At 51.8% G+C, this 17928-nt stretch overlaps 2 protein-coding genes across 2 annotated transcripts; one reads left to right on the top strand and one right to left on the bottom strand.

Moving 5' to 3' along the window:
- Positions 1-878: 878 nt before the first annotated feature.
- On the top strand, positions 879-2748 carry MGAT2 (alpha-1,6-mannosyl-glycoprotein 2-beta-N-acetylglucosaminyltransferase). The gene has a single exon (XM_027744457.2). The coding sequence runs from the start codon at positions 900-902 to the stop codon at positions 2241-2243; it is 1344 nt and encodes a 447-aa protein (XP_027600258.1). The 5' UTR covers positions 879-899; the 3' UTR covers positions 2244-2748.
- An 836-nt stretch (positions 2749-3584) lies between these two features.
- DNAAF2 (dynein axonemal assembly factor 2) lies at positions 3585-17502 on the bottom strand. The gene is made up of 3 exons (XM_027744451.2): positions 15323-17502; positions 6706-6852; positions 3585-4818 (listed from the first exon to the last, which is right to left on the bottom strand). Exons 1-3 carry the CDS (start codon positions 17408-17410, stop codon positions 4309-4311), a joined length of 2745 nt encoding a protein of 914 aa, XP_027600252.1. The 5' UTR covers positions 17411-17502; the 3' UTR covers positions 3585-4308.
- Between the last annotated feature and the right edge of the window lie 426 nt (positions 17503-17928).

Genomic DNA, 17928 nt, shown 5'->3' with positions numbered 1-17928 from the left:
ATATTATTCTTGCCAACCCAGGATGATTTTCTCACCTTGTTCTTACAATTCTAGAATTATTTTATTTTACTCTGTATTATTCTTGCCAACCCAGGATGGTTTTCTTACCTTGTTCTTGCAATTCTAGAATTATTTTATTTTACTCTGTATTATTCTTGCCAATCCAGGATGGTTTTCTTACCTTGCTCTTGCAATTCTGGAATTATTTTACTCTTGTGTATTACTCTTGAAAGCTCTGGAATCGTTTTATACTTGCAATTCTAGAATTAATTAATCTTAATCTTGCAGCCCTGGAGTGAATGTCTTAATTCTTGCCGTGCTACACCGTTTTTATTCTCTTAATCTTTCGAATCTACAATTATCCTAATCTTTCAAACCTACAATTATTTTACCTTATTCTTTCAATCCCACAAGGATTTTATCTTTTTCTTCGAAACCCGGAATGATTTTATCTCATTCCTGCCATTTTCTCACCTTATCCTTGCCGCTCCAGCATCATTTTTACCGTGTTATTCTTCAAACACAGAATTAATTGCTCTTATGTACCACTGTCTCGAATGCAGGCTGGTTTCCTCACGCTGTCGGCGCATTCCCAGCGTTATTTCCCGCTGCCCGCCCCGATCCCTCAGGATTTCCCCGCCCGCCCCCGCTCTGCCCTCACGGCCCGGCCCCGCCCCCTTTCCGGCGCCGCCCAATCAGAGCGCGGCGCGGCGGAAGCTCGCGCCCGGTTGAGTGACGGCCCCGGCGGCCAATGGCGGCGCGGCGGCGGGCGCGGCGGCGGCCAACGGGGCGCGGGAACGTGTGCGCGCGGGGCGGCGGCGGCGCGCGCGCGCTGGGAGCGGGAGCGGCGGCGGCGGCGGCGGCGGGAGCGGCGGAGCGGGGCCGCCGCCGCCGGGAACATGCGGCTGCGCGTCTACAAGCGCAAGGTGCTGCTGCTGGCGGCGGCGCTGGCGCTCTGCGCCCTGGCGCTCTGGGGCACCGGCGGCGGCGGCGGCCGGCGGCGGCAGCAGCAGCAGCAGCAGCGAGGCGGTCCCGGTAGCACCGGGGAGCCGCCGCGGGTCAGCGAGCCCGCCCCCCCCGCGCCGCCGGTGCCGCCGCGCCGCCCCGCCGCCAACGCCTCCGCTGCCGCCGCGGTGGTGCCGGCGGTGCTGTCCGAGAACGCGACGCTGAGTTACCGCTCGCTCGTGTACCGGCTGAACTTCGACCAGCCGGTGCGGAACGCCGGGCGCTTCCCGGCGCGGCCCGACCTGGTGCTCGTGGTGCAGGTGCACGACCGCGCCGAGCACCTGCGGCTGCTGCTCGAGTCGCTGCGGCGGGCGGCGGGCGTGGAGAACGTGCTGCTGGTGCTGAGCCACGACCTGTGGGCCGAGGAGCTGAACCGGCTGGCGGCCCGCGTGGACTTCTGCGCCGTGCTCCAGGTGTTCTTCCCGTTCAGCATCCAGCTGTACCCGCGCGAGTTCCCGGGCCACGACCCCCGCGACTGCCCCCGCGACGTGGGCAAGGCGGCGGCGCTGCGCCTGGGCTGCATCAACGCCGAGTTCCCGGACTCGTTCGGGCACTACCGCGAGGCGCGGTTCGCCCAGACCAAGCACCACTGGTGGTGGAAGCTGCACTTCGTGTGGGAGCGCGTGCGGGCGCTGCGGGAGCACGCGGGGCCCGTGCTCTTCCTGGAGGAGGATCATTACCTGGCCCCCGACTTCTACCACGTCCTCAAGCAGCTCTGGGCCCTGCGCCAGCGCGAGTGCCCCGAGTGCCAGGTGGTGTCCCTGGGCACCTACAGCCCCGTGCGGGGCGGCTTCGCCGGCCGCGCCGACAAGGTGGAGATGAAGACGTGGAAGTCCACGGAGCACAACATGGGCATGGCCTTCGGCAGAGACACCTACCAGAAGCTCATCGAGTGCACGGACGCCTTCTGCACCTACGATGACTACAACTGGGACTGGACCCTGCAGCACTTGACTGTCTCTTGTCTTCCAAAGTTCTGGAAAGTGCTGGTTCCCGAGATCCCCAGGATTTTTCACACGGGGGACTGTGGCATGCACCACAAGAAATCCTGCAGACCGTCCACCCAGAGTGCCAAAATCGACTCTCTCTTGAACAGCAACCAACAGTACCTGTTTCCCAAGACGATGAGTGTCAGTAAAAGGTACTCCATGGCTCCCCTGTCCCCTCACGTCAAAAACGGAGGGTGGGGAGACATCAGGGACCACGAACTCTGTAAGAGTTACCGCAGACTCCAGTGAGGATCCTTCTCTTGCAGCCTTCTTTTCTTCTTGAGTTGTCCCATTTTGTCTTTTACAGGCACACACGTGTATAAACAGCATTTATGAGTTGGTTTCTGCTTTAATATGAATAAACATTCTTGTTTAAAGGTGTCCCAAAATAGTAATCTCTCATGTTTGGCAACCACGTTTTGGAAATGGGTGATGTGCTGCAGCCCCTACGCAAAAAGTGACCTGCTGCTGAGTTTGCTGGGAGGAGGAGGAGGAGGAGAGGAGGAGAACACTTTTAAGTGCATCTTTTTTGGTGCTGAAGCTCTGGCGGTGCCCGTGACACCGCGCCGGGGGGGCCCTCGTGTGCTGTCCCACCCGGGGTCACCTCATGCCTGATCCCTGTGTCCCGGCTCGGTTGCGATGTGTCGATGAAATATATGAAGGATGGAAAAATAAATTCATTGTTTTTACTACAATGTAGATAAATATATGATTTTTTTAGTTCTGCCGAAATAAAAAGTCAGTTGTTTTGTAATTGCAGAGAAGTCCTTGATTGTCACCAAAAGGATGATGTCATCTCGTGTTCCTAAAAAGTCAGGATGGGGTGGGAGGGGAGTTTCTCTTCTTTAATCCCGAGGGCTGGGAAAGTGCCATCACCCCTTCTAGCAGTGTGCATTTAACTTCATTAAATTTTTAATGATACTCATTAATTGAGGCAGAAAAAATTGGTGGCACAACACTTCTTTTGTTTGAATTAAATAAAAAAAAAAAAGTTGGTTTCGGATTAGCCATGTAAAACCACCAGTAAAAAGTGCTGCTGCGATCTAGGCTGATCTGGAGTTGGGAGCCACAGAGCTGTTTGTTGTCACTACAGCTGCTTTCGTGGCACTGCTCTCTGAAGCACAGCTGGTAACAGCAGCATCTCAGCAGCTTTTTGTAGAACAGAGAAGTATGTCAGAGAAACAAAATGTCTTTTTTTTTTTTTTTTTCCAGGGTTATTTGCAATTTTGCAACACACTTGCTCTGTGTTGTTTCACGGGGTCAGGGGTGATGATGAAGCTGTGCTGGTGCCTCAGCCCTCAGAGACCTCCCCCAAAAAAGCTGAGGGGGGTTAAACTTAACCCAGCAAAGCCCTCGCCCTCCTGCAGCGGATGTGCTGCCCTGGAGGGCAGGGCAGGTGTTTTGGCAACTGTGGCTTCACTGAACTCAGAGAGTAACACACCACACACCCCACTGCACACACTCATGTTTCGCACCGAAATTCGACAGTAATTCCAGAGCAGCCCTGATACAAGGCAAATTTAACTTTCCTCTAAAGCACCTCCGTGTCTTGTAGAGCTCAAACGAAAACAGAAGTTGGTTCAGCACCAGTGAGAAAGGGAACTGGAAGTTTATTATTAGATGTGTTCTTTTGGTTATGGCACTTTAGAGAGGTGAACCAGCAACGAGCACGTGGAAACTCGAGGGAAACTGTGAAAATAAATCTGGATAAAGTGAATCCGTCTCCCAAATTGTAAATACTTCACAGCACACGTGCACCCAGAGGATGTTGTTAATGTGCAATGGAATTTGTTCAGCTGGGGGATGTCTGGGTGCTGCAAAGCACTGCACTAGGATGGAATACAGGGTGTAGATGTTGATTATTTCTAGGAGACTAATTAGAACTTCTCCGGGTAATTAGAAATTTCATTTGATTGCTAAAAATCACTGCGAGTCTAATCCTGCAGTTATCACAAAATGAAAGGTTTGAAAAATGATGAATACTGCTCAATTCCCAAGGGAGCCATTAGACCAAGGATATATACAAATAATCCCTGAAATCTGGTAAGAGAATAAAAAAGTTATGTAAACAATGAAGATGCATTTTCTTCCAGGAGCTCAGATTCACTTCCAACTGCATCCTTCTTGTAATAAAACTACTTCAGCCCATACATGTGATTAGAAAACAGATCTATTAACTGCAAAAATTGTAACAACGTAAGGTTTTGATGCTGAAACAGTTCCAGTGGGGACCTCTGAGGCCTGAAGTCACCCACCAGCACGTGGAAGTCACAATAAGCATCAAACAACAGAAGGAAATCCTAAACCCATTAAACTAATCCAACTCATACAGCAGGGAATTCTGAAACACGACGGGGCAGCGCGTTACGTGATCCCTGAGGACCCGCACGCTCCCGTCCTCAAGGTTCACTTCTCGTAGGAGAGGGGAGGCTGCCCTGCTGTCCAGCCCTGGGGGTTCAGCCTCTTCGTGCCCTTCCACTGCCTCCTGCCCCCCTGGCAGAAGCTCTCCTTGTTTTGCAGAGCCTGGGGCCGGGGCTGTGTCGCCTGCTGCGGCAGCACTTTCTAAATCTGGTTCCTTTCTCCCAGATTCACCAGCAATCGCTGAACTGGTGTCAGGAGGTTCGTGCTCCAAACAATGGTGTGAACTACAACCTACTTTTCCTATTGTTTCAGCTGTGGGAGCCGTGTTGGTTCCTGCAGCACGTTCTCCATCAGCTGCAGGGCAGTTTGTTTCTGCCTTTGTTTCGGGGTAGTCACCGTTGGTCTTTCCAGCAAGGTCTCCCCCCGAGCTGCCAAGTGTTCCTTCTCCATCACGTTCCTGTGGCTGTCAAGGAAATAAATGAGTTATTTTGCAGCTGAAACAAACCGTGCACACAAAACTGCTGCAAAGACAGCAGAGACACTTGTTCCTCCAACAGCTGAGCAACTTGGACTGGTGGAATGTCCATGGCAGGGGGTCACAACTGGATGATCTCTAAGGTCCCTTCCAACCCAAACCATCCTATGACTCTGTGATTCTGTGATTCTATTCCACAAAGCCAAGTGAGCCCGGTGCTGGGGTTTTCCTGCTCTTGTCTGGCGCGTGGGAATGAGTGGCAGGGAGGCTGCTCACTTCCCGAGGGTTTCCTCTGCTCTAGGAAAAGCTGCTGGGCAGTGGCCAAGCACCACAGCCGCCGTGGCTGCAGGATTAGGAAAGGCCTTTCACCACACCCAGCCTGTTTTCCAGATCTCAGGGGCCACAAAATCAGCCAAGGGATCTGAACTCTCATTGCAGGAGCGTGTTTGAACCTTGCAATTAGGGAAATTACCGGCCTGTGGAGCTAATCCAGGAATTGCCATGGTTTGCCTCAGGAGAGGAGGAACTGTGAGAGGTGTTGTCTAAATGGCAGTTCCCCAGTTTCAACATTATTGAGTGTTTTTGCAAAAGGCTGCTGTTAGCTCATAGGTCCCTATCAGTGGGCAGTGAGGATCAGGCAGGGATCTGTCCAGGAGCAGCTGGATTCGTGGATTTAGACAGAGCTGCTCTCTCACACACTCAGCCCTCTCTGACCCCAAACCTCTACTCACTCCAGCAAGAGACAAAAGCAACAGCAATAAGTCCTTCTTCAAACTGGATGATTCTCCCACATAGACATAGAATCATGGAACAAACAACCTGAGCTGGAAGGGACCCACAAGGATCATTGACTCCAACTGCTGTCCCGGCACAGCACCAGGAGTGTGATGATTTAAGATATCTCAGCTGCCTTTTCTTAGGCCCCAAAACACACAGATCTGCTTTCCAACACTTTGAATTTTAGATTTTTATGTACAATATGCACTAGCTACACACATTAAGCCTGCCAAGTAAAGCCACTACCTTTGAAAAACTCCTGGGGCCTCCAGCCTGGTTCCAAAGGTCATGTTCTTCGTCTGAACTTGCCTCCAAACAAGCCACCTACACATTAACTCTGTCTGCAGACCCCAGTTCACGGCCACAGCAGTGACCTGACTGTCCCTGCATTTTATGTTTCCTTTCAGAAAAGTTTAATCTGAATTTCTGATGCAGTACCTGCCAAGAAATCCCAGTTAATGTGGGGGGCTTTACATTTCCCCCTTTGCAAAACTAACATTTTGGTTTCTTCTTCTGTCCATCTGTTTTGCAACGGGAGCACATTTGAATCCCGTGACAGATCCCAGAAACAGCCTGTCTTGCATCCTCTATGTAGACAAGGTGACTGAGGGAGAAGAGTGGCCTGAATGAGGCCTGAAACATTACAAATGTGAATTTGAGACCAGTGTTTAAGATTAATAGCCTCATGTTTAATTATCTACACAACAGGAACCCCTCAAGTATTCAAATGCTTGGACTGAATAAAGATAAGGAGACATGATTCTTCCCAGACAAAATCCTCTAGGATTTCTCTACCTGTACAAGGCTGAGAGAGTGAAGTATTCCTGCAAGGAGAAAGCACTGTCTTTAAAGACTGGATCACAGTTCTCCTTTTTCAAGTGAAATATAGGAGGTTTCAATCCCTTGGTCACGTCAAATGGCACAAACACAACCTGTGCTTCTGAAAATTGACAGTTCTACTTTTAAATAACCCCACTCCTGGTTTTTCCCCACTCTGTGAAGACAAAACAGGAACAGAGACGTATCAGTGGGATTTGATAGGATCTTGCTGAAGAACATAAATCAGCCAGAGCGTGTGCTGCTCCCAGAGATCCTCACCTCCACCCTGATTTGAATTCTGTCCTCAGAAACCTCCAGCACTTCAATTAATGGCTGGCTTTCCAGTGCTGATTGGGAGCAAGAAGAAGGGCATAAAGCAGTGCCTAGAAATCCATCAACGTTCTCTTCAGTGACAAACAATCTTTCCTAAAGGAAAAAAAAAAAGAGAAAGAGCAGGTTATGTTCTTTTTGTGCTAAACTTTAGTGATATTTGGGCTAAAAACTCACTGCAAAGAAAGCCAGGACACTTCACAAGTTTCACAGCTCATTCATGCCTTGATAGAGAAATTCTGAGCCAGACATTCAGAGTAACGAGGTGAAATGGATGAAGAGCAGTGCTTAGCTCATGTGGATTGAAACCACAGATCAGCATCACACCAAATATAAAAGTGCTTTCTCTCTATGGACACGTGATTAATATAAGATTTAGACTCTCTCTGAGGAATGATTTGCACCAACATCGTTCCACTGTCCTCACCTGGCTTAACACCAGGAAGGTGTGACACTGTTATGGGTTTGTTTCATGTGCTTGGGAAAACACAAACACCTCCTTGGAGTGTCCCCGCGGGATCTGTGAACCCTCAGCTCCCAGATGAGATATGGAACACGCAGGGCTGTATCCATTTCACACCCAGCCAGGGAGGCTGCTCAGATCTCCATGCAGACAAGCCAGTTGGAAAACAAGGAGAGTTATCCAGAGGCAGAGGGACAGCCTGGGGTGTGTTTGCAGGCCGTTCATATGCAGTTCATAAACAATGTGAAACATGTTGCTACAGGTTTAAAGATTTAAATCAGTTACAGGTAATTAAAGGTCCTAAAACACATCCTGGAGGGGCTGTTTCATAAGAACTGCAGAGCTTTCCCCGCGCTTGTGTTATTCCTAAATCATCTGTGTAGGCTGAGGGTGAGGACAGACTTTGGCACAATAAAAATGTTCTGACCTAGAGGAGTGTTTTGTGCTCTGGGAATTACCTTTCCTGTTTAATTGGAAGTAACAGGGAGAAGTTGCAAACCTTCCACTTTAAGTCACACTTTAAAATTCCTCGGTCCAGTTCAACCCTCTTGTCAATCCAATGGAAGTTAAATTCAATTATCACTGACATCTTGCAGACTGAGAAGCAAAAAAGGCAATTCTGCACATTTTTGGCCCCCTGTGGACGTAGCCTTATGCACAGCCAGATGTCACATTGTGTCTGAGGTACAAAATTTAACTGTCATCTTGAAAAAAAAAACCAAACAGTATGGGAAAAATAACCCAGCGTCCTATTTTTTCCACTATTAAAATTAGAAATCACAATATGGAAAGTCATAACACAGATATTGTTGGTTTTCCAAGCCAGAGGATTGAACTCATTTTCTATCCAGAAAGATTACAATCCAGGCAAAGAGCCAGCTTTGGATGCTGAAACTGTTTGGGGGAAGATTAAAGTACAGCAGGGCTGCCCTGACAGAAAACCCTCCCATAACATACCTACTCCTTGCATTTCTGTCTGCAAAGCCTAAAATAGTTATTCCCTAATGTTATATCCTTTCCTGCCTGCCAGAGAGGGACCTGCCAGTGCCCCAGGATTGTGGGAATACTCTCCAGAGTCCAAGAGAAGGTGTCAGAGTATGGAAACAGGGACACCCTTCCACTAGACCAGGTCGTTCCAAGCCCCATCCTACATTTCCTACACAAAATGGGGAAAACAGTCTATTTTCCCTCTGAACCTGCATCTGGCACACGTGGTTGCCTGAGGGAGGGACAGTCCTCGATGCAATCAGGACTTTGCATTTTGGCAACAAACCCAAGAAATCTTTCTGGAGATTTTCTTCCTGATTAAAAGTAAAAGAATTTGTTTTCTTCCCAGTAAATACTATTAAAAACAAAAACTGAATGGAAGGTCTGTTGTCAGGAAAAGGTTCTTCCCCCAGAGGGTGGTTGGCACTGAACAGGCTCCCCAGGGCAGTGGGCACGGCCCCAAGGCTGCCAGAGCTCCAGGAGGGTTTGGACAACTCTCTCAGGGACAGGGTGGGATTGTTGGGGTGTCTGTGCAGGGCCAGGAGTTGCACTGGATGATCCTTGTGGGTCCCTTCCAGCTCAGGACATTCCATGATTAATCAGTACTTAACACGAGGATAAAAAGTAACCACTTGTGATGTTCTGTTAATTTTGACCGATTGCTATAAAGTTTCATCCCAGCCCAACACAGTACTCCCATAAGTATTTAACATTTTATCCCAGTCCTACCCCATGGCCTGCCATAAATCACAGCACCTTGGATGTGTCTGTTGTCACTAAGGTGATTATCATTAGCCTGAGACTGTAACTCAGACTTTGAATTCACAGGGAGCACACGCCGAGGCATTTATATTACTGCAGATGTTATCAAAGCCTAGACCTTGGAAAAAAATGACTCAGGCATTTATTCTAAAGCCTGCTCTGCCTTCCAAGCCAGAGCAAACAGAGGACAACCATCTGCAGATGATTTCAATGACCCTGTAAAATAATTCGTCGGCTTAAACCGTTTATTTTCTGGTATTTATGATCCTCTCTTAGCAACTTCCAATTTAATTTGTTTCTCCCTGCACATACTGTCATCTGCTGTTTGGTACACATTCATTTTTCCCTGTGACTAAACTGAGACCAAATTAACATAAACGTTAGCAGGAAGGACTTTGGTTTCTAGAGCACTTCATCATTCAAAGCCACCCTTGTCTCTCACAGCACGGCCGGTGCAAAGCTGGGCCCCTCACGGCTGCCCTCGGCAATCAAACGGGTTTATTCTGCCTCACTTTATCCAAATTCGTAGCCAATTTCCATCCAGAGTTACCTCCCACACAGGCTGCAACAGTTTTAAAAGCAGCACAGATTTCGGGTTTAAATTATTTGTGTGCCTCCTGCACTGAGAAGCTCAGAGAACCCCAGAATCATGGAATGGTTTGGGTGGGAAGGGATCTTAAAAACCATCTCGTTCCCACCCCCTGCCATGGGCAGGGACACCTTCCACTGGACCAGGTTGCTCCAGGCTGGCCTTGAACACTTCCAGGGATGGGGCAGACATATCCTCTCTAGGAACAACCACCAACTCAATATGGAAAGGGACCTGGATCTGTGGATCTCCTGGCCTCTGGGTTTGTAGGGTCCCAGCACAAACCAGCTCGACATGAGAATTTGAAGCTCAAAGTTTTCGTACCTGTAGTGGGGTGAAAACTTTTCCAAGGAGCTCATGACTGCAAAGATTAAACAGCTCAAAAGGAGCTTTGATGAGCTTAATCAGTAGGTTAATAATGTTTCCTGACATAAATGTTTTGTGTAGACATGTTATTCCCAAAATGCAGCTACCAATTAAAGGCTATGCAGAAATTAGTTTGTTTTATAGCAGAAGCAAACTAATTATGGTTCTTAATGCAGCTTGGGAAGGAGATTACTCTGAAAAATATGAAATAATAAGTTTGTTCTGTTCTCCTTCTCTGTCCTTCCTTGACCTCCCCAAAAACTTGCCAAGAGTCTTGAAATGATGAGCACAGAATTAACTGAACCAAAAATAAACTGTTGTAGGATTACACACAACAGCCCCAGCTTCCAGCAGCATGTTCTTAGAAGTGACCCCTGACTATTGTATTAAGTCTTTATAGTAGCTTGGAAATTGAAAATTATAGCCTTGACTTTCAAAGAAAGCATGTAACAACTCCAAACAGCTTGGAAATGAGGGCAGAAGAGCTCTCCAGGATGGATTTCTCCCTGAAAAGTGGCAAAGCCGTAAAACATCCGTGTCTTACACTTCCCAACATGGCTCTCTGGGTTTCATGCTTGGTTGACTCTCAAACCAAGAAAAACATTTATCCACAAGGGCCCTAATTCCAAGATCACTGAGCACAAGGACAGCTCCAGCACGGCCCCAGCAGTGAGCCCACGGGAGCACATCCAGCCCACAGCCTTTTCCACATGTTCCCTGCGCTGGGAGCAACACAGCTCTGCCACCTGCAGCCACACACGGGTGACTTACATTTAGATGGGATATTGGGAAGAAATTCTTCCCTGTGCAGGTGGTGAAGCCCTGGCACTGCCCTTGGACACTTCCAGGGATGGAGCAGCCACAGCTTCTCTGCGCAACCTGTGCCAGGGCCTCCCCACCCTCCCAGCCAGGAATTCCTTCCCAGTATCCCATCTCTCCCTGCCCTCTGGCAGTGGGAAGCCATTCCCTGTGTCCTGTCCCTCCATGCCTTGTCCCCAGTCCCTCTCCAGCTCTCCTGGAGCCCCTTTAGGCCCTGGAAGGAGCTCTAAGGTCTCTCCAGAGCCTTCTCTTCTCCAAGTGAACCCCCCCAGCTCTCCCAGCCTGTCCCCAGAGCAGAGGGGCTCCAGCCTTGTGACCAGTCTAGTGGCCTCTTCTGGACCCACTCCAATGGGTCCACATCTTATTTTACCAGCACCAAAAGCTTCCAAAACATCTCCTTCACAAGACACTGGTGGCTGTGGCAAGCAGAAAAATCACACCTACCCAAAACATCCTCATCAATGCTCATAGAGAAGTTAAACAAAGCTTCCACGTTGCTGTGCAATTCCTGTTTGGACACCTCACAAACAGCGTAACTCACGCTTAGCTCCAACCATGAACTCCTCAGGAATTTTCAGTATAATATTTTTCAGACTGTAAATGTTAAAAAAACGTAATGCATAGGAAAGCAGAGGAAATATTTCTGTTTTCCTCTGCTCCCCTGCTGTTCTCTGGAGCCCCGGGGGGCTTATGTGAGTTAAATCTTAATATTCTCCCTAAGAGGAGATGGGGGTTTATGAGGAAAGGGATGGTCTGGCTGTGATTCCTCCTGCAGTGAGGGGTTCCCAGGGAGAAGCACTGACCAGGGAATGAGCACACATCCTGTGAACTAACTCACTCCAGGCCGCTGAGAGGGGCAGGAAGGGTGTGGATCAGCATGAAAGGGAATTCCTACGTGACCCAATCTTTTTCTAATCCCATGAAAATGAGCACGCACGACCCCAAAACTGCTGGCAGAATTAATTAGCTACCACACGTGTTTCACATGCTCTGATAACTGAGCCTCCAAGTCTCAGGAGTTCAATACTGCTTTTTATTTCTGTTAAGAATTGAGCATTTAACCCCAGGAGGCCAAACATTCCAAGACAGTGCTTTCCAAAGGCACGATTTCCGTCACTGCCCAACTCCTGCTCTACCATAAACCAGGACACACTGGGACATGCTGTTCTCACAAACCTTGCCTGGCAGGCTTACAAATTTTATTAATGGTTATTTAACTCTCAACCATTCTTTCTTCATCATTTACTCTCCAGGCTGTGTTGTCTTGAAATGAGGGGCAACTCTCTGATGCAGGAGTTTCCCAGGCCTGAATTTAAGGATTTAAGGAAAAGATGCAGCAGGTATTAGTGGATGAACTGCAATGGAGGGAGCACAGCCCATGGCTGGGCCTTCAAGGCAAAGAGCAGACAGTGATTTTTGGCAATGGGGAAGCCAGGAAGCTTCCTCAGGATATTCCCTGGAAAAACAGGGCCTGGAGCGAGCCCTGCAGAAGGATCAGTGCTGTGTGGTCTCTGGTGCAGTGATGGAGCACCAGGGCAGTGACAAAAGGTCACCTTTAAACCCCTGAAATATGTGACCCTGGTCCATGATGCCCCAGGCTATGGAATCTTTATTTTTATAGGATTTCTGGTCAACAAGTCATAGAATCATTTAGGATGGGAAAGACTTCCAAGATCATCAAGTCCAACTGCTGTGTGGACATTATAGTTTAGCCAAGGAGTGAAACTATTCACAGTTAAAGTCCAGGGGGGACTGTGGCACTGTAAAGATTTCCTGAAAAGAGGTAAGGGTGGGAAATTCCAACTGCTCAGCATCTGTGGAGACTGAGCTCTAAATGGGTCATCTTCCAGCACAGGGATTAGCCATAGATGACTACAAAGGCAAAAGCAGTCCTTGAAATTCTGTTTCAAGCACAGTGTCCCAAGGACAAGCTCAGTTCATTCTTCTACCAGTATCTGGATCAGACCAATTTCCAAGAAGAAACTGGCAGTTAATGGGAGAGAACTGGGCAGCAGCTCAGGGTGGTGGAAGAGCCACTGTGGCACAGGTTTCCAGTGAGGGGCAGATTCTGAACTAACCCAGAGGAATTTGTTCCATGAAACAACACAGCAACCCTCAGTCTCCAGTAGGGAGCAACTTCCCAGACAATAGCAGAATAGGAATTCTATATCTGTTAAGAAAAACACTGGCCAAAGTGGATGGAGCTCTGAGCAACCTGGATTAGTGGAAGGTGTCCCTGCCCATGGCAGGGGGTGGAATGAGATGGGCTTTAAGGTCCCTTCCAACTCAAACCATTCCGGGATTCTCTGATTCCATGATTCACTTTTGCCATGCACTGTCCTCTGGCAACACTGCTGTGGGAGAAGAGATGATGAACAAGCACACTGGGAAGTGCAGGATAAAATTCCTGCTCCCCTCAGCCACCAAAAGCTCCTTGAAGGGATCAAACAGGGCACTGCTTTGTGCACTCTGCAATGACTGATGCAACTCGTTACAGGTCTCAGTGCAAGAACAACAGCTCTGATTTATAGAATGAGAGCCAAAGCAGAGAAACATCCGAAATTACATCAGACAAATTGAAGAAATCAACAGAAGTAGAAGAAAAGCGACCAGGAGCAAATAGTTAATGGCCAGAAGGCAGCATATAATAGTGGCTCTAATTAAATATTAATTTTTCTCCCTTCACTCTGAGTGAGTGCAGCTCTCAGTGCTGGCACAGGCACTTCGGGGGAATATCAGTTTAAAGAAAGCAAACAGAACAAATGACTTCAGTTTATTTCTCCTGCTTCAGTTCGCAGGCCCACTGTCCAAAGGACTCCACGCCAGGAGAATCTTTTGGAGTCTGCTACGTGAATGAATGGCTGGGAAGCCTATGACTAATGCCCAATCTCTTCCTCCTACTCCACCCAAAACGTTTTGCAATATAGATACTAAAATCAGCACATTCAAGGGTTTCTTTTAACTCACAAACCCAAAATCTCATTACTGGGTGGCCTTTTAGCAACTTCCAATCACAAGATATTCCCCCAGTTGTAATAAGAAATGCACACAAACCATTAGTGCAGCCACCAACCCAGCACCACCACCATGCTCATCACTAAATCATGTCCTCAAGTGCCACACCCACACGTCTTTTGAACATTTCCAGGGATGGGGACTCCACCACTGCCCTGGGCAGGCTCTGTCCCTGTGCAGAAAACAGGCAGTAGTTTACACAGTGGCTTATTTGACGTGGCAGCAGCACCCTGTGCCCGATTCCAGCCACTAAGAGCAGTGCTGAGGGCTCTGTGGCCCCACTTGCACAGACTTGCAAGGCTTCTGCTCCGCTAAAAGCAGAGGAAATGCTCTGCAAACAGCTCAGCGTGGGTGGTTCTCCATAAATTCATCATCTTTGATACTTCCCCGAAATGATCAGCTCCTCCTTCACAGGCATTGCTGTTATAAAAGGTGTGCAGCTGCTAAATGGGACATTAAATGTGATGTTTCAGCTGCACAAACACTAATTGGATAAATATCTTTCAAAATCATGCACAAGTAATTTCTAGTGGTAGGGAAGGAGCAATTAAGCTGCTCCAAGGCAAGTCCATCCCAGTGGATATACTTGAAGCCTGCCAGCTTTCCGGACTTGCACTCCCACAGCACATGATCCAAAATGCAATGGATTTTATTGCTCTAAAATCAAGCCAAACTTCAAATCCCATGACTGGAAGGTTACACAAGAGCCATGCAGCCTTAATCCCTGCTCATGAGAAGCTGTTTGAAACTCTGAGCTTACAGAATAACGTGGTTTTCCACAAAATTTGTGTGAGTGCTTCTGGACAGCGAGAGTGCCACGAGGTGGGCATCCCTTTGGGGACACTGGCAGCTCCCAGGTGGCACTGTCACCTGGATGCAGCCACCCCACCTTCTCCCACCATGAGAGCATCACTGCCAAAGGACCCATAAAATCATAAACCACTAAACTGGAATCATATCCAGACAGGGAGGAAGGGAAGGTGAAGATTTATCCCAGCAAAATGGACAGTTCACAGCTGCTGTTTGCTGTTCTGCTCTGGTTGAACTAATGGGTGTTCCCATTGCTCTAAGTGGGGATTCCGTCCCGAAATACAGACACAGGGACCCTCCATCCACACTTCATGAGAGTGTATGCACGAGTGGATGTCTGGTGTACCATAAACATCTCCTTTCTTTGTGTGAACAAGCTGCACAAGCAACTTACTTGAGTTAAAAGTGAACACTAAGGACTTAAAGGTCAGGGCAGGCTTTGTTTTCACTTATCACCACAATTTCCCTTAGAAAAAAAGTCAGCGTGGGAGGCAGAAGTAATTGCAAGCCCAAGGATGAAGGTGTCAGCTCCGTGATGTGACCTTGGATAAGATTTGCTCAAATCAGGTCACTCCATTCACATGCGGGAGCAGCTCTCAGAGGAAGCAACTTCTGTGTCTACCAGCTTTGAACTCAACCTCACACCTCCCCGAGACGTCGCTCACCAACGAAGCCAAACATGAGCCACACCCAGCAGCGGAGCAGCGGCTCTCCGGGGAGGGGACACCCCAAACCTGCCCCTTTGAAGCCATTACCTGCAGAGCGGAGGGGTCGAGGCCGAAGCTGAACTTCTCCCAGGGCCCGGTGCTGTCGGGGGCCTTGGCCAGCTCCACAACCACGTTGTGGGCAGAGACGCTGACTCCGGTCTCGGGGGACAGCAGCCTGTTTGCGGGAGGGAACTGCAGGAACAGGGCAAAGGCACCGCTGTCAGTGGAGAAGCGCAGGCTGTAGTGGTGGGTGCCCACGTCCCCGCAGAGGCTCTGGGGATGGATGCCGGGCACTCTCAGGAGCAGGGTGAGGGACGCCTCGTCCTGCCGGGCCTGGAAAGGAGGGCACGAGGCGCCCATCCCGGCGGGGCTGTGCTCTGCGGCCGGCGGAGGGCTCGGAGGGGCGTCCTCGGCGGGCACGGCCGGCTCGGGGCTGGCGATGGGGGGAGAGGCGCCGGAGCGTGGTGGTGGGTTGGGGGGCTCAGTGGGTGATTCAGCGGGTGGGTCAGGGGGTGGTCCAGAGGAGGGTTCAGCGGGCGGTTCAGTGGGTGGTTCGGCGAGGGGCTCGGCAGGTGGTTTTTGGGGTTCAGCGAGTGGATCAGTGGGGGATTCAGTAGGTGGTTCAGTGAGGGGTTCTGCGGGTGGTTCAGCAGGTTCAGCGAGGAGTTCAGCGGGGGGATCAGCGGGTTGTTCTGCGGGGGGTTCAGAGCGGAGTTCAGCGGGGGGCTCGGTGGGTGGACCACAAAGTGGTCCAGCGGGACGTTCGGCGAGGGGCTCGGCGAGGGGCTCGGTAAGGGATTCAGCAGGTGGATCTGCGGGGAGTTCAGCGGGTTGTTCTGCGCGTGATTCAGAGGGGGGTTCCGAGAGGGGTTCAGCGGGTGGTTCAGGGGATGGTTCAGCGGGGGGCTCGGTGGGCGGATCCCCGGGTGGATCTCTGGTCTCCCCGCCGCCCCACGTGCTCCGGGCCGCGCCGCCGGGGCCCGGGGGAGGAGCGGCCCCGCCGCCCGGCCCAGCCTCCGGCGGCTCGCCCAGCGGCTCGCCCGGCCCCCGCGCCGCGGGCTCGGCCCCTTCCCGCCGCTGCCCGGCGGGGGCCGGCGGCACTACGGGCAGCGTGACCTGCAGCTGCCGCTGGGCCCGGTTGAAGGCGGCCCGGCCGCCGCTCTCGTCCACGGCGTAGGGCAGGCGCAGGCGCAGGCGGTAGGCGGGACGGACCGAGTCCAGCCTGAGCTCCCGCCCGCGGATCTCCAGCTCCGCCTGCGCCGCCGAGCGCAGCAGCGGCAGCTCCACCGTCACCACCAGCTCCCGCGGCACCGGGCTGGGCGCCGAGTCGCGGCTGTGCCGGTAGTCCTGCAGGTCCACGTAGGAGCGGTGGCGGATGCTCCAGCGCGGCGTGGTGGGGCCGGCGGGCGGGGCGGCTCCGGCGGCGGGCGGGGCGGGGAAGGGAGGCGGCGGCGGCGAGTCCCCGTTGTCGGCCGGCGGCGGGGCGGGGTAGGGGAAGGGCGGCAGCGGGGACTCCCCGCCGTCGGGCGGCTTCGTGGCGCCGCCGGGCAGCGGGGAGCGGATGACGGGCGCCTGCGGGACGCCCTTGTAGCGGGTCCCCCGGAGCACGGCGGCGTTGGCGCGGTCCAGCCGCACCCCGCAGTGCCGCTCCACGGCGTCCAGGGCCGTGTCGCAGAGCAGGCGGCGGAACGGGGCGCTGCGGGCGGCCAGGCGCAGCGCGGCCGGGTGGAACACCACGTCGTAGAGCAGGCGGCGGCGGCCGGCGCGGCGCAGCTCCTCCCGGCCCGGCGCCAGGCTGTAGGGCAGGGCCCAGCGCTGCCCGCCGCGCTCGGCGTGGGCCCGCGGCTCCGCCAGCATCGCGTTGCTGCACACGTTGATGTAGCAGCGGCGGGAGCCCTCCTGGCTGGTCCGCAGCACGAAGCCCGGCGAGGGGTGCACGAAGCGCACTTCCACGCCCCGTTCCCTTTCCAACGCCGCCACCTCCTCCTCGTACAGCCGGCGCTGCTCCGGGTCGGTGAGCTCCGCCGCGTACTCGGCGAACAGCGCGCGGAACTTCTCGTCGCGGAAGGCGCGTCGGAGGCGCTCAGCTTCCTCGGCGCTGAGGTCCAGGTCGTGCAGCCGCCCCGCGCCCGCCATGGCCCCGCACGGCCCGGGCGGGCTGGTGGTGGAGACACCGAGCAAGATGGCGGGCGTTGCTGTGGTAACAGTAAACAAGATGGCGGGCGTTGCTGTGGTAACAGTAAACAAGATGGCGGGCGTTGCTGTGGTAACGGTAAACAAGATGGCGGCGCCGGGGCACTTCCGTTCAGTTGCTATGGAGACGGCAAACAACATGGCGGGCTCGCCCTCAGGGTCGAGGCCTCTCCACCCCTGAGCTCTCCATCTGACCTTGCTGAACGTTTCTCCGCCTCTCAGTGGCTTCCTGATGGCTCTTGGCCCTCGTGCTTGTCTTCAAGCGGGGTGCTTTTCCACCATCATCTCATCTGTCTGAAAAGCACATGCTCCCCACTTGTCCTGCATCCCTGAGCTGGCACTGCCATCCCCTTAGGGAGCACGGTCAGAAGTGCCAGTGCAGCCAGTCCTGTGGTTTGGGTTTTAAATCCTTGGCAGTCCAGTTCATGCCTCTTGTACCCACCTCCCATCCCCTACCCGAT

The sequence above is a fragment of the Pipra filicauda genome, unplaced genomic scaffold (assembly GCF_003945595.2).
Source record: "Pipra filicauda isolate LSUMZ 115617 unplaced genomic scaffold, ASM394559v2 scaffold596_size400887_pilon, whole genome shotgun sequence".
In the NCBI taxonomy this organism is placed as follows: domain Eukaryota; kingdom Metazoa; phylum Chordata; class Aves; order Passeriformes; family Pipridae; genus Pipra; species Pipra filicauda.
Note: the sequence above shows the minus strand (reverse complement) of the source record. Positions and strands in the feature narration are given on the sequence as shown.